Below are 21,726 nucleotides of genomic sequence, written 5' to 3'. Positions count from 1 at the left end.
TATCCATGGTGGGCGTTGGCACTTACCACTGGTATCCTGCCACCTCTCTGTTTGGGTGAGCAAGCTTCAAGTTATCCCCTTTGGACCCTGTTGGAGTCAAGCGTTCTAGTTTTGCTGTACGAGGTGGAAGGGTTAGTATCCCAAGTATCTTTTCAGTGCTGAAGAATATGACTTTATTAATGAGCAAAGAAGACAGTAAATTAAAACAAGAGAAGCACTTTCCAGGGCTGAGATTCAATGTTTGCGAGCTGTGTATTAGATTTTTAATGACCGGAAACCTTATAGTAAATATAGTCCTAGGGGGCGAAGCATTCAGGTGCTCTCAGTAGACTTCATGACTCGCCAGGCTTACTACAGTGTCTGTAACAAATGGTACTAAATAGGACTGAGACGGCAGGACACAACTTAACCGGATGGTTATGCTACATCTAGCCCTCTAGTTTCAGTGTCTCTGCGTGCAAACTGGATAGCCCAGGCGTTTGAGATTCTGCGGTTCCAGTTAGTAGCCCACAATCTCCTGGGTATGAAAACACCCACTGCCCAAGCAAAGGTCACACATATGGCAGAAATTTGGAGGGTTAAGGTGCCAAGGCATGAGGAATCTCTTTAACAGGACTGGTATTAGTTTGTATCTAGCCAGGGCACAGTTCATTGTGAGACCTGTAAAGGGGCCAACTGGTCTCACAGACTTTGTAATCGTTTACTATGGAGTAGAAGCTGTAGTGGATTGGCAACCTCTAGGGTATTTCTGAGGGATACCAAACATTTGTGCACATATTTTCAAAAAGGCTGGTCACTTTCAAGTTTTTCCGATGCAGGGGTACCCACACAAATGGAGGTACCCAATGGAGCTAGAGGCTTGTCCAGTCCTAACAGGTAATTGCAGTTGGACCTTTTTCCTTTTGCAGGCAGATAGCCATTAGTCTGGTAAGACAGACCTGATTAAGATCACTGGGAGCATAACCGGTCAAGCGACTGAGCTCGGATTGCTAAGTGCGAGCCAGTAATACTGGCAAAGCGTGTGGCAGATGTTTTTCAACAGTGGACAGCATGAAGGAAAATTACCTTTTTGTGCAGTCATTGAGGGTTTAGGGGCTTGGGAGGGTAATAGCCATTTTCCCTGATCATCAGCGGTACCTTAGCTTTGCGTCACCACCACTCCAGTTGTGTTCACCAAGTGCCTAGCATTGGTGGTATCACATCTTCGAAGGGGGATCCTGACATCTACCCTACCTCACAAATGGCTAATCAAGACCGGTGGCAGGCAGCAATGCCTACCTCACGTACAAATAGCGATTTCCCTGCTCCATAGCCTGGGATATCTATAAAACCTCAATTACAGGCTTGTTTGTTGCCATACCATATTGAAACTTCGCCTTTGATGTATCTGTTTCTGCCCATTGGTCAACTCAGTCAGGACTGTGAGGCTCCTTCTAGGAATGATGGCCTCCTGCATTGGTGAAGGTGGAACAGCAACAGCTTTTTTCAGGGCAGGCTTTTCTCAGACCACAATCTACAGGTAACCATTACTGTTACCACAGATTCCTCTCTCAGGCTGGGGTGCAAATCTTAACAACATGACAGTGGATGTATCCTTCTCAACACGAGGGTGGCCTTAACGACTACTTGAAACTGCTAGCCATGTACCTAGCCCCAAAGCCTTCTTGCACGTCATTTGAGGGAAGGTAATGCTCATCAAGATGGACAATATGACCACCACGTTTTACCTACAGAAACCGGGCAGCATGTACTCTTCTCAGCTCTAAGAACGTATGTAGTAGATCTGGCATTGGGCAATCTTGACACAACTTTTAGAGGAGCACTACTCAGGGCGCATGAGTAAATCTGCTAGCTTTAGTTCCACCTGCAAGTCCTACATAGGTACTTCCAGCATTGGGGTACCCCACAAATAGCCTTCTTCGCCACCACCGAAAATGCTAAATGCCCAATCTTTATCCCAAATACCCATAGTCCCTGGCCAGTGTGCTATTGGTAAATTGGTCAGGGATCTTTATTGTGCACTCATCCTCCTCCCTCACTCCTCCCCTCTCACTCCTCCCATACATGGTGAGGAAGGGGAGAGAAACATCCCTGATACTCATCTTGGTGGCTTCTGCATGGGTCAGGTAACTCTGGTACTCCATTCTCCTTACGATTCCAGTCACCTTCTGTAAGGAAATGCTTCTTTTCGTATGGTCAACCCCAAGTTTTTCGACTGATGCTGCTGGTTTTTCGACTCATAGAGTGAACGGAGGCCTGCTAACCACACCTCAGTGCCAGTGCCTTGGCCCTAAAGTGTTTATCGAATTAGCTGTACCCAATTGGAAATGGGTAACTTACCTGTAAGTCCCTAGTTAATGGTACCCTGGTACCCAGTGCATGTAAGTTAGAAGGGTACCCCAGGGCTTGCAGCACTGCTTGTGTCCCCCCCTGTAGGTCCCCCAGTCAGCCACTGCAGACTGGGAGACTAGTCCTGCACTGCTAGTCTGACTTTGCCATTAAAAGCAATGGCATAGCCACCACTTCCCCATTATATGTATGCAAGTCACCACTCTGGCAGACCTACTGAATCCTAAAGGCATGGCGCAGCATATGACACAGACAGGACGCAACACGACGCATGCTGGGCATGTAGTGTACATATCCTTACAGTTAAAGCCGCAAAACTACTGTTTTAATGTGGAAAGACTTGGTCTCGCAATTGGTGAGTACTGGGTTACACGTTGACGCCCCAGTGGGCACTCCAAGGTATCAAACAACTCGTTACTTTAAGACCGACTTGTATCTCCAGTCGAAATGAATATAATTTGTTACAGTGTGCAGCTTTAGCAAAGCTGCTACTTTGTTGCCTTTAAAACTCCTTGCCTTCCCGAGCACACAGGGACCCTGCTCCACGAGACAGTCTTCTTTCCTACTGAAGAGACGTGTTAACGACTCTCCCCCCACAGAAAGGAGAACAACGAGGGGTTGCAGGCCAAGGAGGTGTCCCCTACCTCCTGCAGAAAACAACTTGGGTGTTAGACCCAAAAGGCAGATGTTTAAGACTACGAGGGAGGGCTGCTCTATTGTTGAGGTAGTCAGGCTGGCATAGGCAGCAGATAAGGAAACCTGTTGCCAAACTGTTTTCAACAGGGGTGTGTTACCCTTGGGTAGCTACACCCTGAGGGTGGGCTAGGGAGTTCTGAATTCTGAACACCAAGAAAAGGGTCTTGCCATTTTGGAAGTGGGCAGAATGGTGCATCCTGGGAAAGTCAGATGCCACACACCACATGAAGTAGTCACCAGGTGGGAGGGAATCTGGTAGCCCATTGGCTACTAACTGCATCCTTCCCTGAGGGCATTCCTAGCATAAATAGGGCACCCCTGGAACCCAGACCTCAGATCTTCACCGACTTGGAAGAAGGACCGAAGAAGAACTGCCCTGCTGTACCGAGGGACCATCAAAGACAGGCTGCACCAACGAGGATTGCACCTGGTGACTAGTGAAGAGAGGGACTGTTCCTGCAGTGCCCAGTTCAAGGAAAAGCTGTCTCCAGAGCCCAGTCAAGCAGAGAGACACAACAGCTGTAGAAGCCTTCTTGGGTAATTTGGTGGCCCAAAGTCTTCAAACCGATACTACTGCCACCGTGCAGCACCAAGGACCAACACCTGACGCACAAAGTTGCACCTGAGTTCGCTGAACCGGGAGTGCTGCCAGAGAGTTGCTGGGACCCTCAGAAGGGACGTTTTTGACCCAGGAAGGACTGGCCTGTGACTGCGACAACAGGCGATTGGTAGTCCAGTGGCGACTAGATTTCGGCCAGACCGTAGAGGACTCTGTGGGACGTCGACCCTGCGAAACTGGACCCCCTCATCATCTTTGTGGACCAAAGAATCCCTGCAGGAAGACCCCTGTCGACCATATCACATCCACAGCATCCTTGGAGCATCTTCACCATCCTCCACCCCTTGCATCAGGACCGCTCCTTAGGAATCCATTGCAACGCTGATTAAGTGCCTGGAACTGTGGAAGGACTGCTTCTTCTGCAACAGTAACTGTTCTTGAGGACCGTGCTGGTCCCCTTGACTAGATCCCTGCCAGAGCTGGTTGCCCCAAGTACTTGTAACCGACCACATTGACACTTACCTAAGTTTTCTGTGAAAAGGTTTCTAAGTGCCCAGTTCGTTGAGATTTCCAAGGCTTGTTCGCGGATTAATGAAATTGGTTTGATTTATTATTGTTTGTAAAATCTATTTCGCCGGGGATATTTTTCATTCTACTGTTTAACTTCTCATAAAACTACAGTCTATTTTTATAAATTGGTGTTGTATTTTTTAGTGTTGTGTTGATTTCTTCTTCAGTTGTTTTGGTGCTGCTTAAATGCTTTACATGTGTTCCTCTGTGCAAACCTTGCTGCTCAGTGCCATAGCTACAGAGGCCTGAGCTGAGGGTCCAGACAAACTCTACTAGACCTAAAGGGATTGGTAAGTGTATTACAAGATGAGGTCGCCAAAATACACCATATAAACCACCCTATTCCGTCACAACCTGCATAAGAAGCCCCCCCACCCCCGCTACCAAACCAGACCTTCTCACAGAGAGATGAGGCCAGGCTGGCTAGACTCCAAGCTTGCACCCTTCAAATGTCAGGCAGGACAAAGGCAGCGAGATCGGAGTTTGGACAGGTCTCCAAACTCCAGTGCGCACTGTAAGAGGTGGCCAGGGCCCTTAAAGTCTCTTACCTGGAACTCTTCTGACACGATGGGAGCTGTCTCCGTTGTAAATGACTCTGGTGTAGCACTATGCAGGCACTGAAGAATATGGTGATACCTAGCTCTAGCCTCTTGTTTTACAGGTTTGGGTCCCCCTACACCCCGGTAGTCTGGTCACTGGTGCCCTGTTTCCAAGCTGGTCTGTTCTGGAACAGAATGACAAAAGAGCTCTTATATATTACATCCACAGGGCCAAGCCCTTTCGAAAGTCTTACCAGCTCTTTGTAGCTTTTGCGAAGACTCACAAAGGCCACCCCATATTTAAGGCAGGTATAGGAAGATGGAAAGCCAAGTGCATCTCAACCTGCTACCATAAAGCTAAGAGAGTCCTACCTGTGCCACCTAGGGTGCACTCCATCCTTAAGAAAGGGACAACTTTGCCTTTCTTAGATAACATCTTGCTACCGGACACCTGCAAAGCTGCGCCTAGGTAACACAAGCAGCTTTACCAAGCACTGCTTTGTGGACATCCTAGCGCTGGCAGGCTATTGCTGGTCAGATAGTCTTGCTGGCTTTGTTCCAGACATCTGCACTATACATGCTACCCATTGCTTATTGCAGGTACTGTTTTATGGTCTATACTGAGAATGTGTATCTACCGCCACACATGCTACAAACTCAAAATCCTACTCTGTTCATAGCGTGTAGTGCTGTAAATTCACATTTACTCACCCTCCTTCCCGGAAGCTTGGGTTGATTGCAGGGTTCTTCTTTTATTTCCTAGCAGACAATGTGCATGGTTCTTCATGCTCATGGACTGTAATCTTGAATTTATTACTCTGCCGACGTGTTTCGACAATCAGCCCTATTCATGTCAGTTCCTTTGAAAAATGTCAAAAAAACACACTATTACACCAGTTAATTGATTTCACATGATGATATTTCATGAACAACAGAGGACTCCTAGCTCTCCCTTAGAATGGCTCGTTGTTTTTCCGTCATTAAAGTGTGTTCCTTTCAATATAGTAGTTCCTACATCTTTCTTTGCACCTTAGTAGGCATGACATCTCTCACGGAGTGTGAAGCCACTATATGTATCAACCACATCAGATAGTTCATTATTGCCCTTTGGTAAGTGCAACATTTTCAAAGTATCACTTCAAGTATTTCATCCTCGTTTTGCTGCAATTCTCAGCCTCTCGGTGTCGTGTCCGTAGATGCCAGTCTAGTGACAGACACCTATCCATTATAGTTATGTCCCAAATCTGTGCGGGCAGATCACGTACCCGTGCTTGCGGTGGTTCTGATAGGATACCGAGAGGCTGAGAATTGCGGCAAAACGAGGATGAAATACTTGAAGTGATACTTTGAAAATGTTGCACTTACCAAAGGGCAATAATGAACTATCTGATGTGGTTGATACATATAGTGGCTTCACACTCAATGAGAGCTGACATGCCTACTAAGGTGCAAAGAAAGATGTGGGCCCTACTATGTTGAAAAGCACATGCTTTAATGGCGGAGAAACGAGCCCTTCTAAGGGAGCGCTGTGAGTCATCTGTTGATTATGAAATATCATCATGTAAAATCAATTAACTGGTATCTAATAGTGTGTTTTTTTACATTTTTCGAAGGAACTGACATGAATAAGGCTGATTGTCGAAACGTGTCGTCAGAGTAATAAATTCAAGATTACAGTACGCGAGTGCTCCGACTCGTTCCTTGGGGGACTATTTGCTAAAAAAATATTTGCGTGAGTCCACATCTCATGATGGAGGCACCCATTGAAGAGTTCGGCAGTGTTTATGTGGCTATAGTGGAAATATATACGAAACGTGTCATGGCGGACTAGCTTGGTGGCAATAAAGAATACTTTGCACCTACTTGGGTCTACGCTAGTTTATTTCTTGGAAGGAAAACAACAAGCGAGGAAAACTCAATATTTTACGGAGAGGCTACCTTCGTCTCGTAGACCCCCTTCTCAGAAGTAGGCTCCGGATCGGCAAGTCATTCTTCTTGGTTTCTTCTGCCAAAAGCACTGCGGGCTCGCGGAGCTGCGTCGACGGGGGCCCCGGGGGCACTTGAAGGATTTCCCGTAACGGAACAGCCGAAGCCCCCTGCACAACAAAGAAACAAAGATTCTACCTGGCAGGCAAGATCTCGTGGGGAGAAGCACTAACCTCGTGGATTGCTCGGAGGAGCAACAGCGGGAGCAGGAGCTTCCAGCCGAAGGTGGGCCGTCAACAGGTACGTGAGACTCGTTACTTGCAGGAGAGGAGGTGTGCACCTCAGGGAAACTCCACCGGCATTGTATAATTAGAGTTTTCCTATATTGGGACAGATTATATACACAACAGCCACCAAGTATGTCCGCCGACCCGCTCAAAAGCAGAGAAACAGCGGCAGAGGAAATGTTCGCTGATGACCCAGCAGTAATACAAAGTGCAACTCAGGATGCAGATGGAGAGAGCAATGGGAGAACTAAGGGACTAAAGGATAATTATCGGACCCTTGAAAGGCTGAAGCGGCAGGAACAATTGAAGTGGGAGGGTCGATCGTTACAGAGGTACCTAGATGTGGGGAGAATCCCCAGGCGCCTCTGTATGATGATCGCCCCCAGCTACGAAACACCAAACCCACTGATGATGGTCGAGTGGGCGCAATGTAATCTTGAATCTTCACGCAGGCTAGTAGTGATACTAGTCAAGTACGCGGAGATAGATAGAATCGACCTTCAAGCCAAGATTGAAACATTAGAGAACGAGATCCAACAGCAGGGGGATCCTCAAAGCAGACCGAAATTACATGATGAAATGACAAGCAGATTAAACAAGGAAGAAGACAAGATAAAAACGAGAAAAACATACAAATTTAGGCGTGACAGAGATGACTACGCCAATGGACAAATATTTACTTTTGCGCGTAGGTATGATTCACTCAGAACAGCTACAGCCCATCGACGATTACAAGGTGCAAATACTAAGGACATGAATCAACAACAAACTGAATCTGTGTCGATGTCAGATTTAAGCTCTGCACCTGACAGTGAATTAGAAACCGAAACAGCAAGGGGGAGACAAGAACATAGTGCCATTAGATTAACGTTGGGGGGAGAGTTGGACATTTGAAAAAGAATTTGAAGAGAAACAATGCGACCCCGAAAAAAGGGACCTGCGGCAGAAGGGACACCCAGAGGAGAAGGGGGAGAAGACAAGTCCAGAGAAACAGGAGAGAACAAGAAGAGAGGGCGAGGTCGAGGGAATCGCAGAGAGAAAATGCTCTCCATGAAAGTACCATTGTAACAGACCCCAATATCACTCCACAAAACACTATTATAGATCTGGCCAACATCAATCTGACTAAGGCAGAGCAGCAACTATTGTCGTTAGGTTTATCCTACTGCATGGAATCTAACTTTGATTATACACAAACCAGGGCCGACATATATAAATTTATCAGAAAATTAAAGCTCACCAAATTCCATCTATTCAAAATATCTAAGGACAAGTCAGACAATATTGAGATATCCAGCAGAGAGACTGAATCCATAGGCCTTACGGTTTCGGATTTGGGCTTGTGTGGGAGAGGTGTGGCTCACTGGTTAGAGGTGGCAGACCCGTAAGCAGAGAATCGGCCAGGGACCAGGGTTCAATTCCCGACGCGGCAGGGTCGTGGACCAGGGTCAAAACGGACTCGATAATTCTCGCCTCGGTACCTACTCTAACCAGGAACACACTCGGCAACTCTGGGCATTAAGCTTGCCTCATCTCTACAACGGCCCCCCACAGACGCCGGGGATGCCTGGTTTCACCTTGGAGATACCCAGAAAGGGACCATCTCACAGGGATAGCCAGGACGGGTTCCCCAGCGGTCTACAGCGCCGGGACGCCCCGTTGCTGGGGCAGCTGTGCGCTTTACAAGTCTACAACACACACATTACAGGATATGCATGAATTACAATTGGGACGATCAAATTCAGCTATTAGTATTTATACTGGAGCATCACAAGATGTCAATGTACAGGAACAAGAAACCCTGCCAACAACAACCGCTAAACCCAGTACTCCTTTTAAGGTCAAGTCTAAATTTGGACCCATTATGCCTCGAGAATCTCTGGGCATTTTTAGCGAACAACTGGTGGCACAGATCAAAAGGCTGAATCATTCCATGAACAGATCCAAAATGAAACTAACCTATCAAGAAAGAAGTTACCATCTACTGATGAATAAATTGAGTAAAGATAAAAAAGTGGTCATAAGAAGCACAGATAAGGGAGGAAATATAGTACTCTGGCCCTTGGACCAATATCTGGAAGAAGCTTACAAACAATTAAATGACCAAGAATTTTATCGGAAAAGTTCCATGTCCAAACACAGGAACAATTTTTCTCTCAACTCCTTGCATGGAAAAGCTTGGGTCTAATCTATTGGGATGAATATAAATTCTTAAAGAAAGAGCACCCGACTATACCGGTCATATATTTTGTCCCAAAAATACACAAAAATATAGATAGACCGCCTGGTAGACCCATCATAGCCGCATGTAACGGACCATTGGAAAATATGTCCAGGTACATAGATTATTTCTTACAGGAGCACGTTGTAAATTTAAAATCGTATGTGCAAGACACCTGTGACTTTTTGCGTTAAGTTAAAGATATAGAATGGAATGCGAATTATTTACTCATAGCTCTAGATGTTTCGTCCCTTTATACATGTGTCAGAAACAGGGACGGAATCAGGGCTGTTGATTATTTCCTTTCTAATAGACCCATAGGATACGCACAACATAACAAAATGCTTTTAAATATGCTGCTATTCTGTTTGGAAAATAATCTCTTTACCTTTCATAACCAAATGTACCAACAAACACAAGGAGTTGCTATGGGTGCCAGCTTCTCCCCCAGCTAGGCCTGTTTATTTATGGCCTGGTGGGAAAAGCTGGTCCTCATGAGGAAACATGAACGGATATTTTTAACTCTGATTATAAGCTGGTTAAAATTCATTGATGATTTATTTATTATATGGAATGGAACCCAACAGAGTGCTATGGATTTTATAGAACAATTGAATATGAATAATGTCAATCTTAAATTTACGTATTCTATGAGTAAAACTGAAGTTACATTTTTAGATGTGCAAATCAAAATAGTGAATAACTGTCTCATGACCACGTTATTTAGGAAATCTACAGCAGGCAACACGCTATTACATGCATCCAGCGCACATCCTACTCACCTCATTAATAGTATCCCATACGGTGAAATGCTACACATAAGACGCATATGTAGTAATGAGGATGCTGCAGACAACATACAAGCAGAATCCCGCAACCGCTTCTTAGCAAGGGGATACAATTCCAAGGTAATCGATGCGGCTATAACTAAATCAAAGCAAAAGGCGCAGTCAGACCTGCTAAAACACAAGAAAAAGTCTGATGATAAAAACAAAATAGTGGAACCAATCAGACTTATATTAGGTTTCTCAAAACAGGAAAAACAACTCCGAACTATCATTAGACGGAATTGGCCTATCGTACGTGATGATCCCATTATAGGCAAACTGCTACCCAATAATCCTTCCATTACTTTTAGAAAAATAACCAGCATGGGCAATGCACTGGTAAGAAGCAGCCCAGAAGATCAGGGAAGAACAACATGGCTGACAGCAAGGAAAGGATTTTTTAGATGCACCACATGTAAAGCATGCCAGCAGGGTGTCACTACAGGTACATATCGAACTGCATTCGATGACAAAACACATGACATTACTCAGCATCTTACATGCAAGACTGAATTTTCAGTATATGTGTTGGAATGCAGCTGCAACTTAAAATACATATGCAGTACTGAGTTGGCAGTGCATAAAAGAATCTTGCAACACACGAGGGCCATCGCTAATAATGATGCCAGTTATCCGGTCCCAAGACATTTTAAGGAGTTTCATGATAGTGACCTCAAACACCTCAAATATTATGCTATAGAGTCGGTACCGGCCCACAAGAGAGGTGGGGATCGGGAAGGCAAATTAAGATGCCTAGAAACTAGATATATATTAGAATTCAACTCTAAGCGTCCAGGAGGTCTTAACAACACAGAAGATTTGCACACCTATTTATGAATTCAAGATCTTATAAAATTCAGAATGTTTTATGTTTAATCACATTGCTATTTTAGGAGGTTTTATAATCTTTTATGGGCTTTTATATGATTTTACAATTGTATGGATTTCTATGAAATTTTGATGTAACCTTCCTGTTATGCTTTAGGATTGACGCATTTTTCACTTTATAAACTTTGACGGGTATTAGTATTTCGCACAGATCTGTGCCACATAAGTAAATCAATATGCCTGCTAATCATGTATAAGAGTTCTGCCTTTATAGAGATTTTTTTCAACATCCGTGACTGAGATCTGATTCTTCACATACATATATTTATATATATTTATACAGAGTATTTTATGAATATATTTATTGTGAATGTTCATATGAACTATTTGACATCTAATTTTATGTATTTTAGCAGTAGGGGGTTGAATCAGTATCACAACACGAATTAAGTCGCTATACAATATGACAAACCATTTAGAATTATGTACCCCGAGCTGCTCAATCTCATTTAATTATAATGTTTACATCCATTTTCCCTGGTCCCATCAGATCTACAACTACAAGCATATTCCATATAGATAAGATACACAACCCATAATCCATGGGAATACATGGATATGCTTCAGATTTATCTGATTACATGGCTTTGTGTATTTGTACACTGTAAATGAAAATTATATTGTCGTCTCAGAAATGACTATGTAGGATGCACGGCAATATACAGCACATAGCACTTTTTCACTTTGCACTTTCCTTTATAGGGCATCACTACACTTGTTTATCGCATTTAAGTTCATGCACTTTAAAAACGTTTGCAGATACTGGATATTTAGACTCCGCAGGATTGGCAGTTTTAAAAGGCATTTAAGCATATATTAGGCGGATACATTGTCCATGCAGAGTCTCGGCATCTTTACATATTTGAGCAACACAGTGATTTGTATGCAGAAAATGTCAAATAATGTATTGCATTGTAAATATATATATATACATATCTATCCACATATTTTTATAATGTATAATATTAGAGTAATATGTTTACAATGTACATAGTATGTTGTCTATTTCAATGTATGCAAATTCAGCACTAGCACTTTAAATACGATACTCACAGTTTGAGCCGTGTCATGTGATCAAGGCCGAAGCGCGTCATGGCGGACTAGCTTGGCGGCAATAAAGAATACTTCACACCTACTTGGGTCTACGCTCGTTTATTTCTTGAAAGGAAAACAACAAGAGAGAACTCAATACATGTCTATATATAAATATGTATGTATATACATTGATGCTTTTAAAACCCCATGCTGTGTTCACGATATGGATTTATTCGTACTGATGAACACCGATGCCGAAATGCATTTACCAAAAATAAATCTTACCTGAACTCCCGAGAGTGCACCGAAATTCGTAGCGTAGTTGTTGTGTAACACTGACGGACTCACCCCCCCGTCCGGAGGCACCCGCTGTGAGTTCGACGGCGTGGGTGAAGTGAGTAATTGATATGTATATATATCTGTGTGTGTTTGCGCGTGTGTGTGTGTGTGTGTATATATATATGTGTGTGTGTGTGTGTATTATACATATGTATGTATGTATATATAATGTTATTCTATTATTTTATTACCAATTTTAAGGGTGGGAAGGTAACATTATTCACAAGGGGTCAATCTTCAGGTGGGTCATGATGCCCCAGCCTCAGTAATGGCAGCAACCGCATAATCAGTACTGTGTATCTTCATATAGGGTTTATCCAATGCTGCTTTTTCCTGTTTGTTTGCTAAAAAAGAAAAGACACTGAGCAAAGAAAAACAGGACGCAAGGGGTTCAATTTGTGCTCGTAGGTAAAACAACATTGAAGAAGCCTTCTTCTGTTTATCAGTGTTGTTTCTCTGTGAAAATTCATTGTTCTTTGCAATGTGCAAGGCAGCCTCTTGTCAGTCTTGCTGTGGTAATAAAAGTGTGAATGTGTTCTGTTATTTTAAATAACATGTTATTGAGCCCCATTTCTTCACTGGCATGGCATAAAAAATATATAGCATGTTTGGGAGATATTATTGCAGAAAATGCAGTGGTATAAAAAACCCATCTTTCACAGGGATCCACAACATGTGAAAAATATGTCACAGTCCTCTGTGATATATGGGTTTCATCATATAGTAACTACCTCTTACCAGGCTTAAGACCTTTACCATTGCTTACTAAACATTCACTCCATGAAAAGGAAACAAAGTCATTTTCAATAAATGAATGCTCACTGTTGACTTCATCTAGCAGAGAACAACTTTAACAGTCTCTTCCTTTGACAAACGTAATGCGTTTTTGTACCAAAGCAAGTTGTTTTTTCCTGAAATTCTTAATTAAATAATTAAGGGCTTGATTTAGAGTTCGACGCTCAGGTTCTCTGTCACACAAGTGATGGATATCCCCTCTGTCTTATTAGAAATGCTTTAAGATATAGTGCACATGTAATGTTGTGGACGGGATATGCCCGGATAGTACCCGTCCGCCAAACTCACAATCAGGCCCTTGGTTTTCTTCATTTTTATTGCTGACAATCAACCAGTACAGTCCTGCATTTCACTTGCTATTTTCAGACAAACGTTTGCCTGTTTGAAAAATACTATTCCATTCTAAATGCCCCAAAATAAGCAAGTAATGTACAAAGGTATAACTGGAATTCTAGAATATGGGCCTATATGGCTGTCTTGAGGTTCTTGTGAGATTTACACAATACTCTGCCTTTGGCCTTGTGGTTTAGGAAAAAACTAGAACCCCTTTAGGTACCATAGAAATATATAGTATATTTGTTTTTTAATCTAGGGAGCACTCACCCCATTGGTGATTTGTCTTGTGTTGTTTCCTGCAATACAATTTTGTACATTTTTTCATCTCTCTAGTATTAGTACAGTCCTCATACTTTCAACCCAGAGTATTTTCCGACATTTTTTAGAAAGCTGCAGCCTGCATTTAGATTGCAGTTGTGTCAGTTAGTTTCTTAGGCAGCACAACCACACTACTTAATTTCCACATTCCGTAATGTCTGTCATCTTTGGTTGTATCGTTTTTTTGGCTGTAGGTGAGCCGAGACAAAGACCATTCTCTGACGCTGGACTGGGACCGGGTTCGAGTGTTTGACAGGGAGATTGCTCAGATGTTTTTGAACATCACAAAGATGGTCAAAGAAGCTCGGGTAAGTGTGTAGGAGTATTTGAGTACTAGTGTGCTTTCTGATAAAACCTGTGTTTTCTTACTCTGTCTGTGTATCTTCAAGCGATTTTTCCAGATTGTTGAATTCTCGCTACCTGTCGACCACACATGCCCCCATGCCTGTGGGGATCTGAGTAGTAGCTAAGTTTGCATGATATCTTAGTTCTTTCTAGGTCTGCTTTTTTGATTGCGGTCTTTAAATGGTCACCTGCCCTTTTCTGTAGGTTCTTTTCTTTATTTGCCAATCTTCTTCAAACTGTTCTACTTTAGCAACAATACTTTCACATGGTTTTGTACATTAGCCAATGAAATGTTTTACAAAACCATAAACTTGTTTCCAGGGTAGGGATGTTCTTGTGCTTGATGCTTGTTCTTGGTCATTTGAAGTACTTTGAGATCCTTCCCATGATTGCAGGAGCAGTGTGACGTAGATTGCGTCCATTGTTTCTGTTAAAGAAGAGTTTGAGATCAGGGTTTTAAGTTTGCCTCTATAATTTAGCGAATAGTTTAATCATGGGCATTCTCTTTTTGGTTTTGTGCCTCTATTCCTTTGTTTGTCAAATCTGGGAGTGGTTGGCGACAGACTAAACTCATATGTTACGTGCCATGCAAGACACTGAAGTGGTCTGGAAGGTCCAAAGCTTCCTGATGTCTGGTTTATACCCAAAAGAGGGAGGCCTGGAGCTCATTAAAACAAACTATACATTATGGTTCACCTTGACCACTGGTGAATATTCACGCTGACCTTTTAGTGCTCTAGTAAAATATGCTGTTCCACCAAAGTGGATATTTATCAAAATCCATAGGAGGAACCCCCTACAATTCTAGTTACTAAGGCGTAACGTCTTTGGTGAGCCACACTTCTGAGTGCTCTCTTGTTCGGTGAGGTATGAGCTAAACTCAGGTTAAAAGAGATAGCTATACGGACATATTATAGCACACACTCCTGTTCTTAGTATTCTTTTTTTTAGATTTCTACTTTTTCCTTTATTACTTTACAATCTGTTTTTCTGAAGATATCCAGAAAAAAAGCCCATGTTGGTAATATGAATGTGAGGTACGTTGACTATTGATGCTATGGCGTGTACGAGTAGAGAGACTCATTTTTGTGTTGGAACGTAGGTAAAGACTGGGAAAACATGTTTGGATGAGGCGAATGTGTGGCACTGAGCTCATTGGGACCCTCCGGCATTAATTTGTCCACACTTAATTATACATCCTTTGTGTTCCAGGTAGAATCTGTCAGTAAAAAGGAAAAGGCAAAGCAAAGACCGATTGCGCTGAACACTGTGGAAATGCTTCGCGTGGCCAGTTCTTCATTGGGTAAGTAGAGTAACTGCTGATCTCAACCCTGCCAGCCGATGGGCTGCCTGGAAATATGCATTCTGAAATGGAGAGCAGTGTTGCCAGGCTCTCTCGTAGCATATTTGGCTTCAGGGTTGACATGTTAAATCCAGTCTTCAGCCAATGGTGAATCTTGATTGACCTTTCAAAAGGACTTCAGCATAGTCAGGTTCCATTCGAAGGTGAACGCATTACTAAAGTAAAACAAAATGTGATCACGAAGGACATCCTCATTGACCGTCTCAGAAGAAAGGATGTGATCCTCCTCACCAACGCTAACCGACGCACTGTCCTAGTGGAAAAAGAGTGATCTCTCTGGTCAGGCTGGACACACTGCAGGTTACTGGGTAGAAACCTTTAGTGCCTCCGCTGCACCTCTCTGCTGTGACTCTGTGACCGGGAATACTGCGTTGAGAGAATGTAGACTCTTGGGCGCCCAGTCTATAATTTTGCCTGATACAGTGTGAAAGAAAAAGTGGCAGCAGTTGGAACAGTGGTTTATAGAACATCCTATTGAATCATTTTGTATGGTGGTTCTGGTAAAAGAAAGGGTCAGAGGCTTCAAAAGATACATAATACTGGGTCTTGACTTACTACCAGTTTAAGGAAATTAAATACCATTAACAAAAATGGAATGTTGTACATTGACTCCCAGTTTAGGTTGAAATGTATTTAAAAAATCCTGTAGTAGTCAAATACATACTTGCAGATGTCTATAACTAAGCCAGAACACTAACTTGCACATGACAAAAAGAATCTAGCTGCTAGAGTTTGAAATTAAATGTGTCCGTGCTTTGCACACACCTAATTTAACTTAGGTGCGAGAGCTAAAGTTTTCCAATTGGCACATGAGCAAATGTAAATTGAGAAAGAATGAAATTAGGCAGATGAAATTTAGGTGATCAAATGGCTGCTTACATTATATATTTGTCTCTGCATCACATTGGTACACCTGTTGGTTGCTTCAGAATGCTTTCCATGCGAGGTTAGAGTGGTTACTAGAATCTTGATTAGTAACCAAATGTCAAGAAAATAAATAAGGGTGAACCGCTAGGATGAAGTCCAAACACTAGCCAGAACAGGTGGCCTACAGGGATTACCCGAATCTTAGAAAACTCTTTGAAGCTGAAGGATGGAGGAAGCAAGCTCCTGAGGGTTGAGCCTTGAGCATTAACTATTCTGTCCCCAAATATTAGAATCTCACCACGGAATCTCATGAACTGAAGGTCTGAACGCTGACGGATAGCAACTGTTCTGGGGGTACGCCAGATTCACAAAAAAGGTTGCATGGCAATGCATGATCTTGTGCAACAGGCCTAAAGTAGTGAATGTATTTATTTAGTGTTTTGTATAGCGCGAACAAGACACAGAAATGGGTATCGGAGCTCTTCACATATATATAGCATCGAAGTTTTAAACAGTAAAATTGATACCTATACATAGTTGCAGGAGTCCCAATACAAAATGTGAAACGAGGAAACATTTGTACAATCACTAAAACAGTTAGAATGAACCTAGGTTATTAACTTATAATACATTTGCACATTTTCTGGGTATTCACAATGGTGACATTAGATGTAGCTGTCCTCAAGAGGATATCTCAGTGTAAATAAGGACAAGGAGATTGCGCCAAGCAATAGATGGAAGAGCTCCATCTAGAATCTGGAAACAAATGAGCTTCCAGAGAGTATCACTCAGCAGGCTTGAGTAGGGTGAGGGATTGTCTGATTGGGGCTTTTAGAACAAGGTGTGAAACGGGCTGCTGTGGATTAAGGAAGGAATTTGCTCTTTAGAAAGGACTTAGCTTCTTTTTTGAATAAAGAAGGTGATGAGATTTTTCTGATGCTTGGAGGGAGTGAGTTCCATAATCTTGGTGCAGCTCCAGAGACGGCTCTGTCGTATGTTTTTTTCTTATGGAAGAATGAGGGTTTCAGAAGAAGAGTACCGCTCTCAGAGAGTCTGCTTTCTCCAGAAATGTAATTTTTTTTGTGCTAGGTACTGTGAAGTTTTTTGATGGATTGCTTTACGAGTGATGCAGGACATCTTTAGTTGGATTCTTGCCTCATAAAGCGGATGTGGGGTGATGTGGTTACATTTTTTGGATCCTGTTAAGAGTGTTGCGGCTGCATTACGACAGGCTTTAAGCGGGGCTGTTGAGACCTTGGGTAGTCCTTATAAAGTTGTACATCTGTATTCAAGTCTCGATGACTGACTAATGACTAAACTGCAGTTTTGAGGTCTAGTGATTCGATGAAAGGTTTAATTTTTCTAAGGTGGTTAAGGTGGAAACGAGCATTTTTAGCCATCATTTTGATGTGTGATTGCATATTTAGGTTCTTGTCTAGAGTGATTCCTAGTGACTTGGTAGAGTCTACCAGGATCGGAGTGCAGTTTAGTGCAGTGATCAGCTTGATCCAATTCTTCCTCACTGTGGAGTTTTTTTTGGGGGGGGGATATTAGAAGGAATTTGTTTTTTTGAGAGTTTAGCTTAAGGTGATTGTTAGCCATTGAACTGTCTTTTTAATGCTTGGTTCATCGTCTTGATCTCTTTTAGGGAAGTGATCTTAATATATAGCTGAGTGTCGCCTGCATAAATGTGGAAGGATATGTTGGCCTGCCGTAATATTTCGGTTAAGGGTTCAATATAGAGATGAAATAGTGAAGGGGATAGAGTTGAGCCTTGTGGTAATCCTAATGGGTTAGGGGATGGTGAGGATAGATTTTGATTCACCAGAAATCTTTGCGTTCTGTTATCTAAGAAGGATTTAAACCATTTTAGGACCATTCCTGTTACACCCATCCTGTTCTCAAGTCCCTCGAGTATTTTGCCATGGTTAACAGTGTCGATAGCAGGCAAGAGGTCAAGCAGACATGTTTTATAACGGTCTAATGCGAGTAGGGCATCATCTACTATATTTAGAATTGCTGTTTCTGTGCTGTGCCCGGGTCTGAAACCTGATTGTCAAGTAGCTTAAATTCCATAATGTGTTGGTTAAGCTGATGTTGTACACATCTTTCTAATACTTTGGCTAGCATTGGAATGTTGGCTATCGGTCGGAAATTGTTTGGTTCCGAAGGGTTCTCTTTTGGGTTTTTTAGGATGGAGATGACTTGGCCGATTTTTAGGCAATCCAGGATGGATCCTTGCGAAAGCGATGCATTGGTTATCTTGGTCCAAATGGGCATGACAGTATGGTTGAAAGATGACAAGCAATTTGACGAGAGAGGGTCATTGTAGTGGTTGTTCGGTTTTGTAGACGATAAGGTTTTGATAATGTCTCTGTGTTCGTAAAGTCTGAAGGAAGACCACTGGGCTTTATTTATTTATTTTTTTTAAATAGTTTTTATTCGTCAACAAACACATAAATTGCAGGCCCCTGAAGTCCCAGAGGTACCTGCCGAAGCATTGCAACCATGATATCATTGACATTTTACATTAGTAGAATACTTGAAGATGCACTTCAGTTGAAAAACAGACCCCCGACCCTCCCCCCATCAACTCCCGGATCACCCCCCGACCGCACCATACCATACCTAACAAGCGACATCCTGTATGAGCATAGGCTAGACCGTTCCGACCCCAGTCCCAGTGTAAGCCCCCTCGCCCCCGGGGAACTAGATGGACCCTTCCTCCCGCTCCTCCGGAACTAGCTCCAGGGGGAGACCCCTGTAGTCTGCCCAACGCTTCCATATCTTATAATGTTTACGGGGACATCCCCTGGCTGCGAATATGGGGAGCTCCAAGCCCATGCTAAAGTCCAGACCCCTCTTCCACACGTTCAGAGAGGGAGCTACCGGAGCCTTCCATGCCCGGGCGATATCCCTCTTGGCCAGTGTAAGGCCCAACAGCAGCAGATGTCTCTTATATATATATTTCCGCCAATATCGTCCATGACGTGCAGAAGTGTTAACTTAGGGTCTGCGGGAAGATCCCAACCCAACACCTCGGATAGGCAAGACAACACCCCTCTCCAAAAATGAGATAATGACACAGAGAGCCATACCGTGTGATAGAAGGAACCCTCCTTCCGCCCACATCGGAGACACTCCGGAGAAACGATCAGACCAGCCCGCCACAGCCTCCTACGGGTAAAATAAGCCCTGTGCAAGTATTTAAATTGAATGAGGCGCAGTCGGATAGCTATGGCTGCCCCCCGGGGCGAGGCCAGCGCCTCCGTCCAGTCCGTCTCATCGAGGGGGCCAACGTCATCCTCCCATTTCCCCTTTAGTTGCTGGAGCGAGGGGAGCTGTGAATGACAAGCGTTCTGTATATCTTGGAGATTTTCCGCTCTTGTAGGTCCCCCATGAAGAGCTTCGCTTCCACTGGGCTAAATTCAGCTATGGAGTCTAAGCCCGCTAGGCTGGGGGAGAGTGCATGACGGAATTGGAGGTATCTATAGAACTGTGTCCGAGGCATGCTGAATTCTTGTTGAAGATCCTGGAAGGACTTCAAGGCGCACCCCCGCACCACATCGCCTATGGTGGAGATGCCTATCCGATCCCACCCCTCAAACCCGGACAGGGCCGCCATCTGTGGTAGTCGCCCATTGTGCCACAGGGGGGTTTCCCGCATGAGCACGTTCCACCACCCAATTCGTGTCAGCGCCTGGCGCCATATCTGAAAGATTACCTGCGTCGCCGGTGGCAAGCGCGCCCGATGCGCGGCGGAGTATAACAGGGTGTGTAGTGTGTGTGGGACCATGAGCCGCCGCTCCACTGCGTATGCCGGGTCCCCCCTATCCCCATACCACCACTCATTCAGTACTAGCAGGTGGGAGGCCTGATAATAGGAAAGCATATCTGACATAGCCAGCCCCCCTTCATAGGTTGAGAGGAAGCACATCCGCAGGGCCACCCGAACCACCCCACCCTCCTACAGGAACTGACCCAGGGTCGAGTTCACCCGACGGAACCAGCCCGGTGGAATCATATACGGATGATTCTGCAGCTGGTACAAAAGGCAGGGAAGGGCCACCATCTTGAAAATCACAGACTGGCCGAATATGGTGAGCGGCATGCAGGTCCACAATTTAATGTCTTGGCAAACACGCTCCCACACGGGCACCACATTACGCTCCCACGAAACCGCCGCAGTCGTTGATAAACCCGACGTCTCACCAAATATCTGCATAATACGGAGTAGCCGGGGCCCCGTGCGGTCAAGGTCTGTCAGAAAAAATAGGATGTCGTCCGCATAGAGAGCTATGCGATCGGCCAGTCCATTCTCCCACTCAAAGCCGGAGATTTGCGCGTCCATCCGCACCCAAGCCGCCAAGGGTTCCATGGCCAGGGCAAACAGATACAGGGACAGGGGGCACCCCTGGCGTGTTCCACGCTGTACGGGGAACGTCATTGAGGACGCCCCCGCTACCCTGACCGAGGCCGTAAGCTCCGTGTAGAGAAGCCGCACGTAGGATATGAACCGCGGGCCAAAATTCAAGCGTTGCAGCAGCAGGAACAGATATCGCCAGCTGAGGGAGTCGAACGCCCAATCCATGTCCGCCGACAACAAGGCTGCTGGAACCCCTAACCGCTGCACTTCAGCGATCACCACATGGGCCCGCCGAATGTTATGTCGCGTAGCGCGGGAGGGCATAAAACCCGCCTGATCCGGGTGGACCAACGAGTTGATGTATGGCAGGAGACGATTGACCAGAGCTTTTGCCAGAATTTTTGCCTCCACATTGAGGAGGGAAATCGGGCGATACGAGGCGTGCTCCTCCTGGGGTCTGCTTGGCTTGTGGAACACCACAATTTTGGCATGCCTCCAGTCCCGGGGTAACCATCCACAATCTCGCGCCTCCTCCACCGCCACCGTATAATGTGGACCTAATTGAAGGAAACACTTCTTGAAAAACTCACTCGGGAACCCATACGGGCCCGGGGCCTTGCCCGGGTTGAGGCCACCCAGCGCCTCCCCAAATTCCTCCACCGTAAACGAAAGATCCAATGCAGTCCTTGCCGCCTCTGATAAGACCGTGATAGGGTGATCACGCAGGAACCGCTCTACCTCCGCTTCCGTGAGGCATTCGCAGGGACTATATAGGCCTGCATAGTATGTAGCGAAGCTATTGGCAAGCGCACCTGGATCCGCAAGAGGCATGCCCCCTGGATCCACGATCCCCGGGAGATCCTGGATATGATACACCCCCTGACACAGCCTGTGTAGCATTGCACCTGACTTGTCCCCCCATTGGTATACTCGACTCCTGGTGGCTAGCCAAACCTGGCGTGCCTGGTCAAGCAAGAGAGATCCGTACATCTGCTGTGCGTAAAGTAGCTGCCGGCGAGACACCTCGCCCCCATCCCCCTAGCCCTTACGCTCCAGCTCCGCGACCTCGGCCTCCGCCCGAACCAGCCCCGCTCGGCACC

The 21,726-nt window shown here is 44.7% G+C and overlaps 1 protein-coding gene across 2 annotated transcripts in view; it reads left to right on the top strand.

Annotated features, from left to right (window-relative positions):
- The window catches only part of TOP3B (DNA topoisomerase III beta), a 110,458-nt gene that overhangs the window by 31,405 nt on the left and 57,327 nt on the right, over positions 1-21,726 (top strand). For both annotated transcript variants that reach the window (XM_085633237.1, XM_085633236.1), the window contains exons 8-9: positions 13,880-13,993; positions 15,243-15,333. In XM_085633237.1, the coding sequence (XP_085489363.1) occupies positions 13,880-13,993; positions 15,243-15,333 (205 nt within the window). The remainder of the gene's footprint in view (positions 1-13,879; positions 13,994-15,242; positions 15,334-21,726) is intronic.

The sequence above is a fragment of the Triturus cristatus genome, chromosome 11 (assembly GCF_964204655.1).
Source record: "Triturus cristatus chromosome 11, aTriCri1.1, whole genome shotgun sequence".
Lineage (NCBI taxonomy): Eukaryota > Metazoa > Chordata > Amphibia > Caudata > Salamandridae > Triturus > Triturus cristatus.
This window is presented reverse-complemented; position numbering and strand designations above follow the sequence as displayed.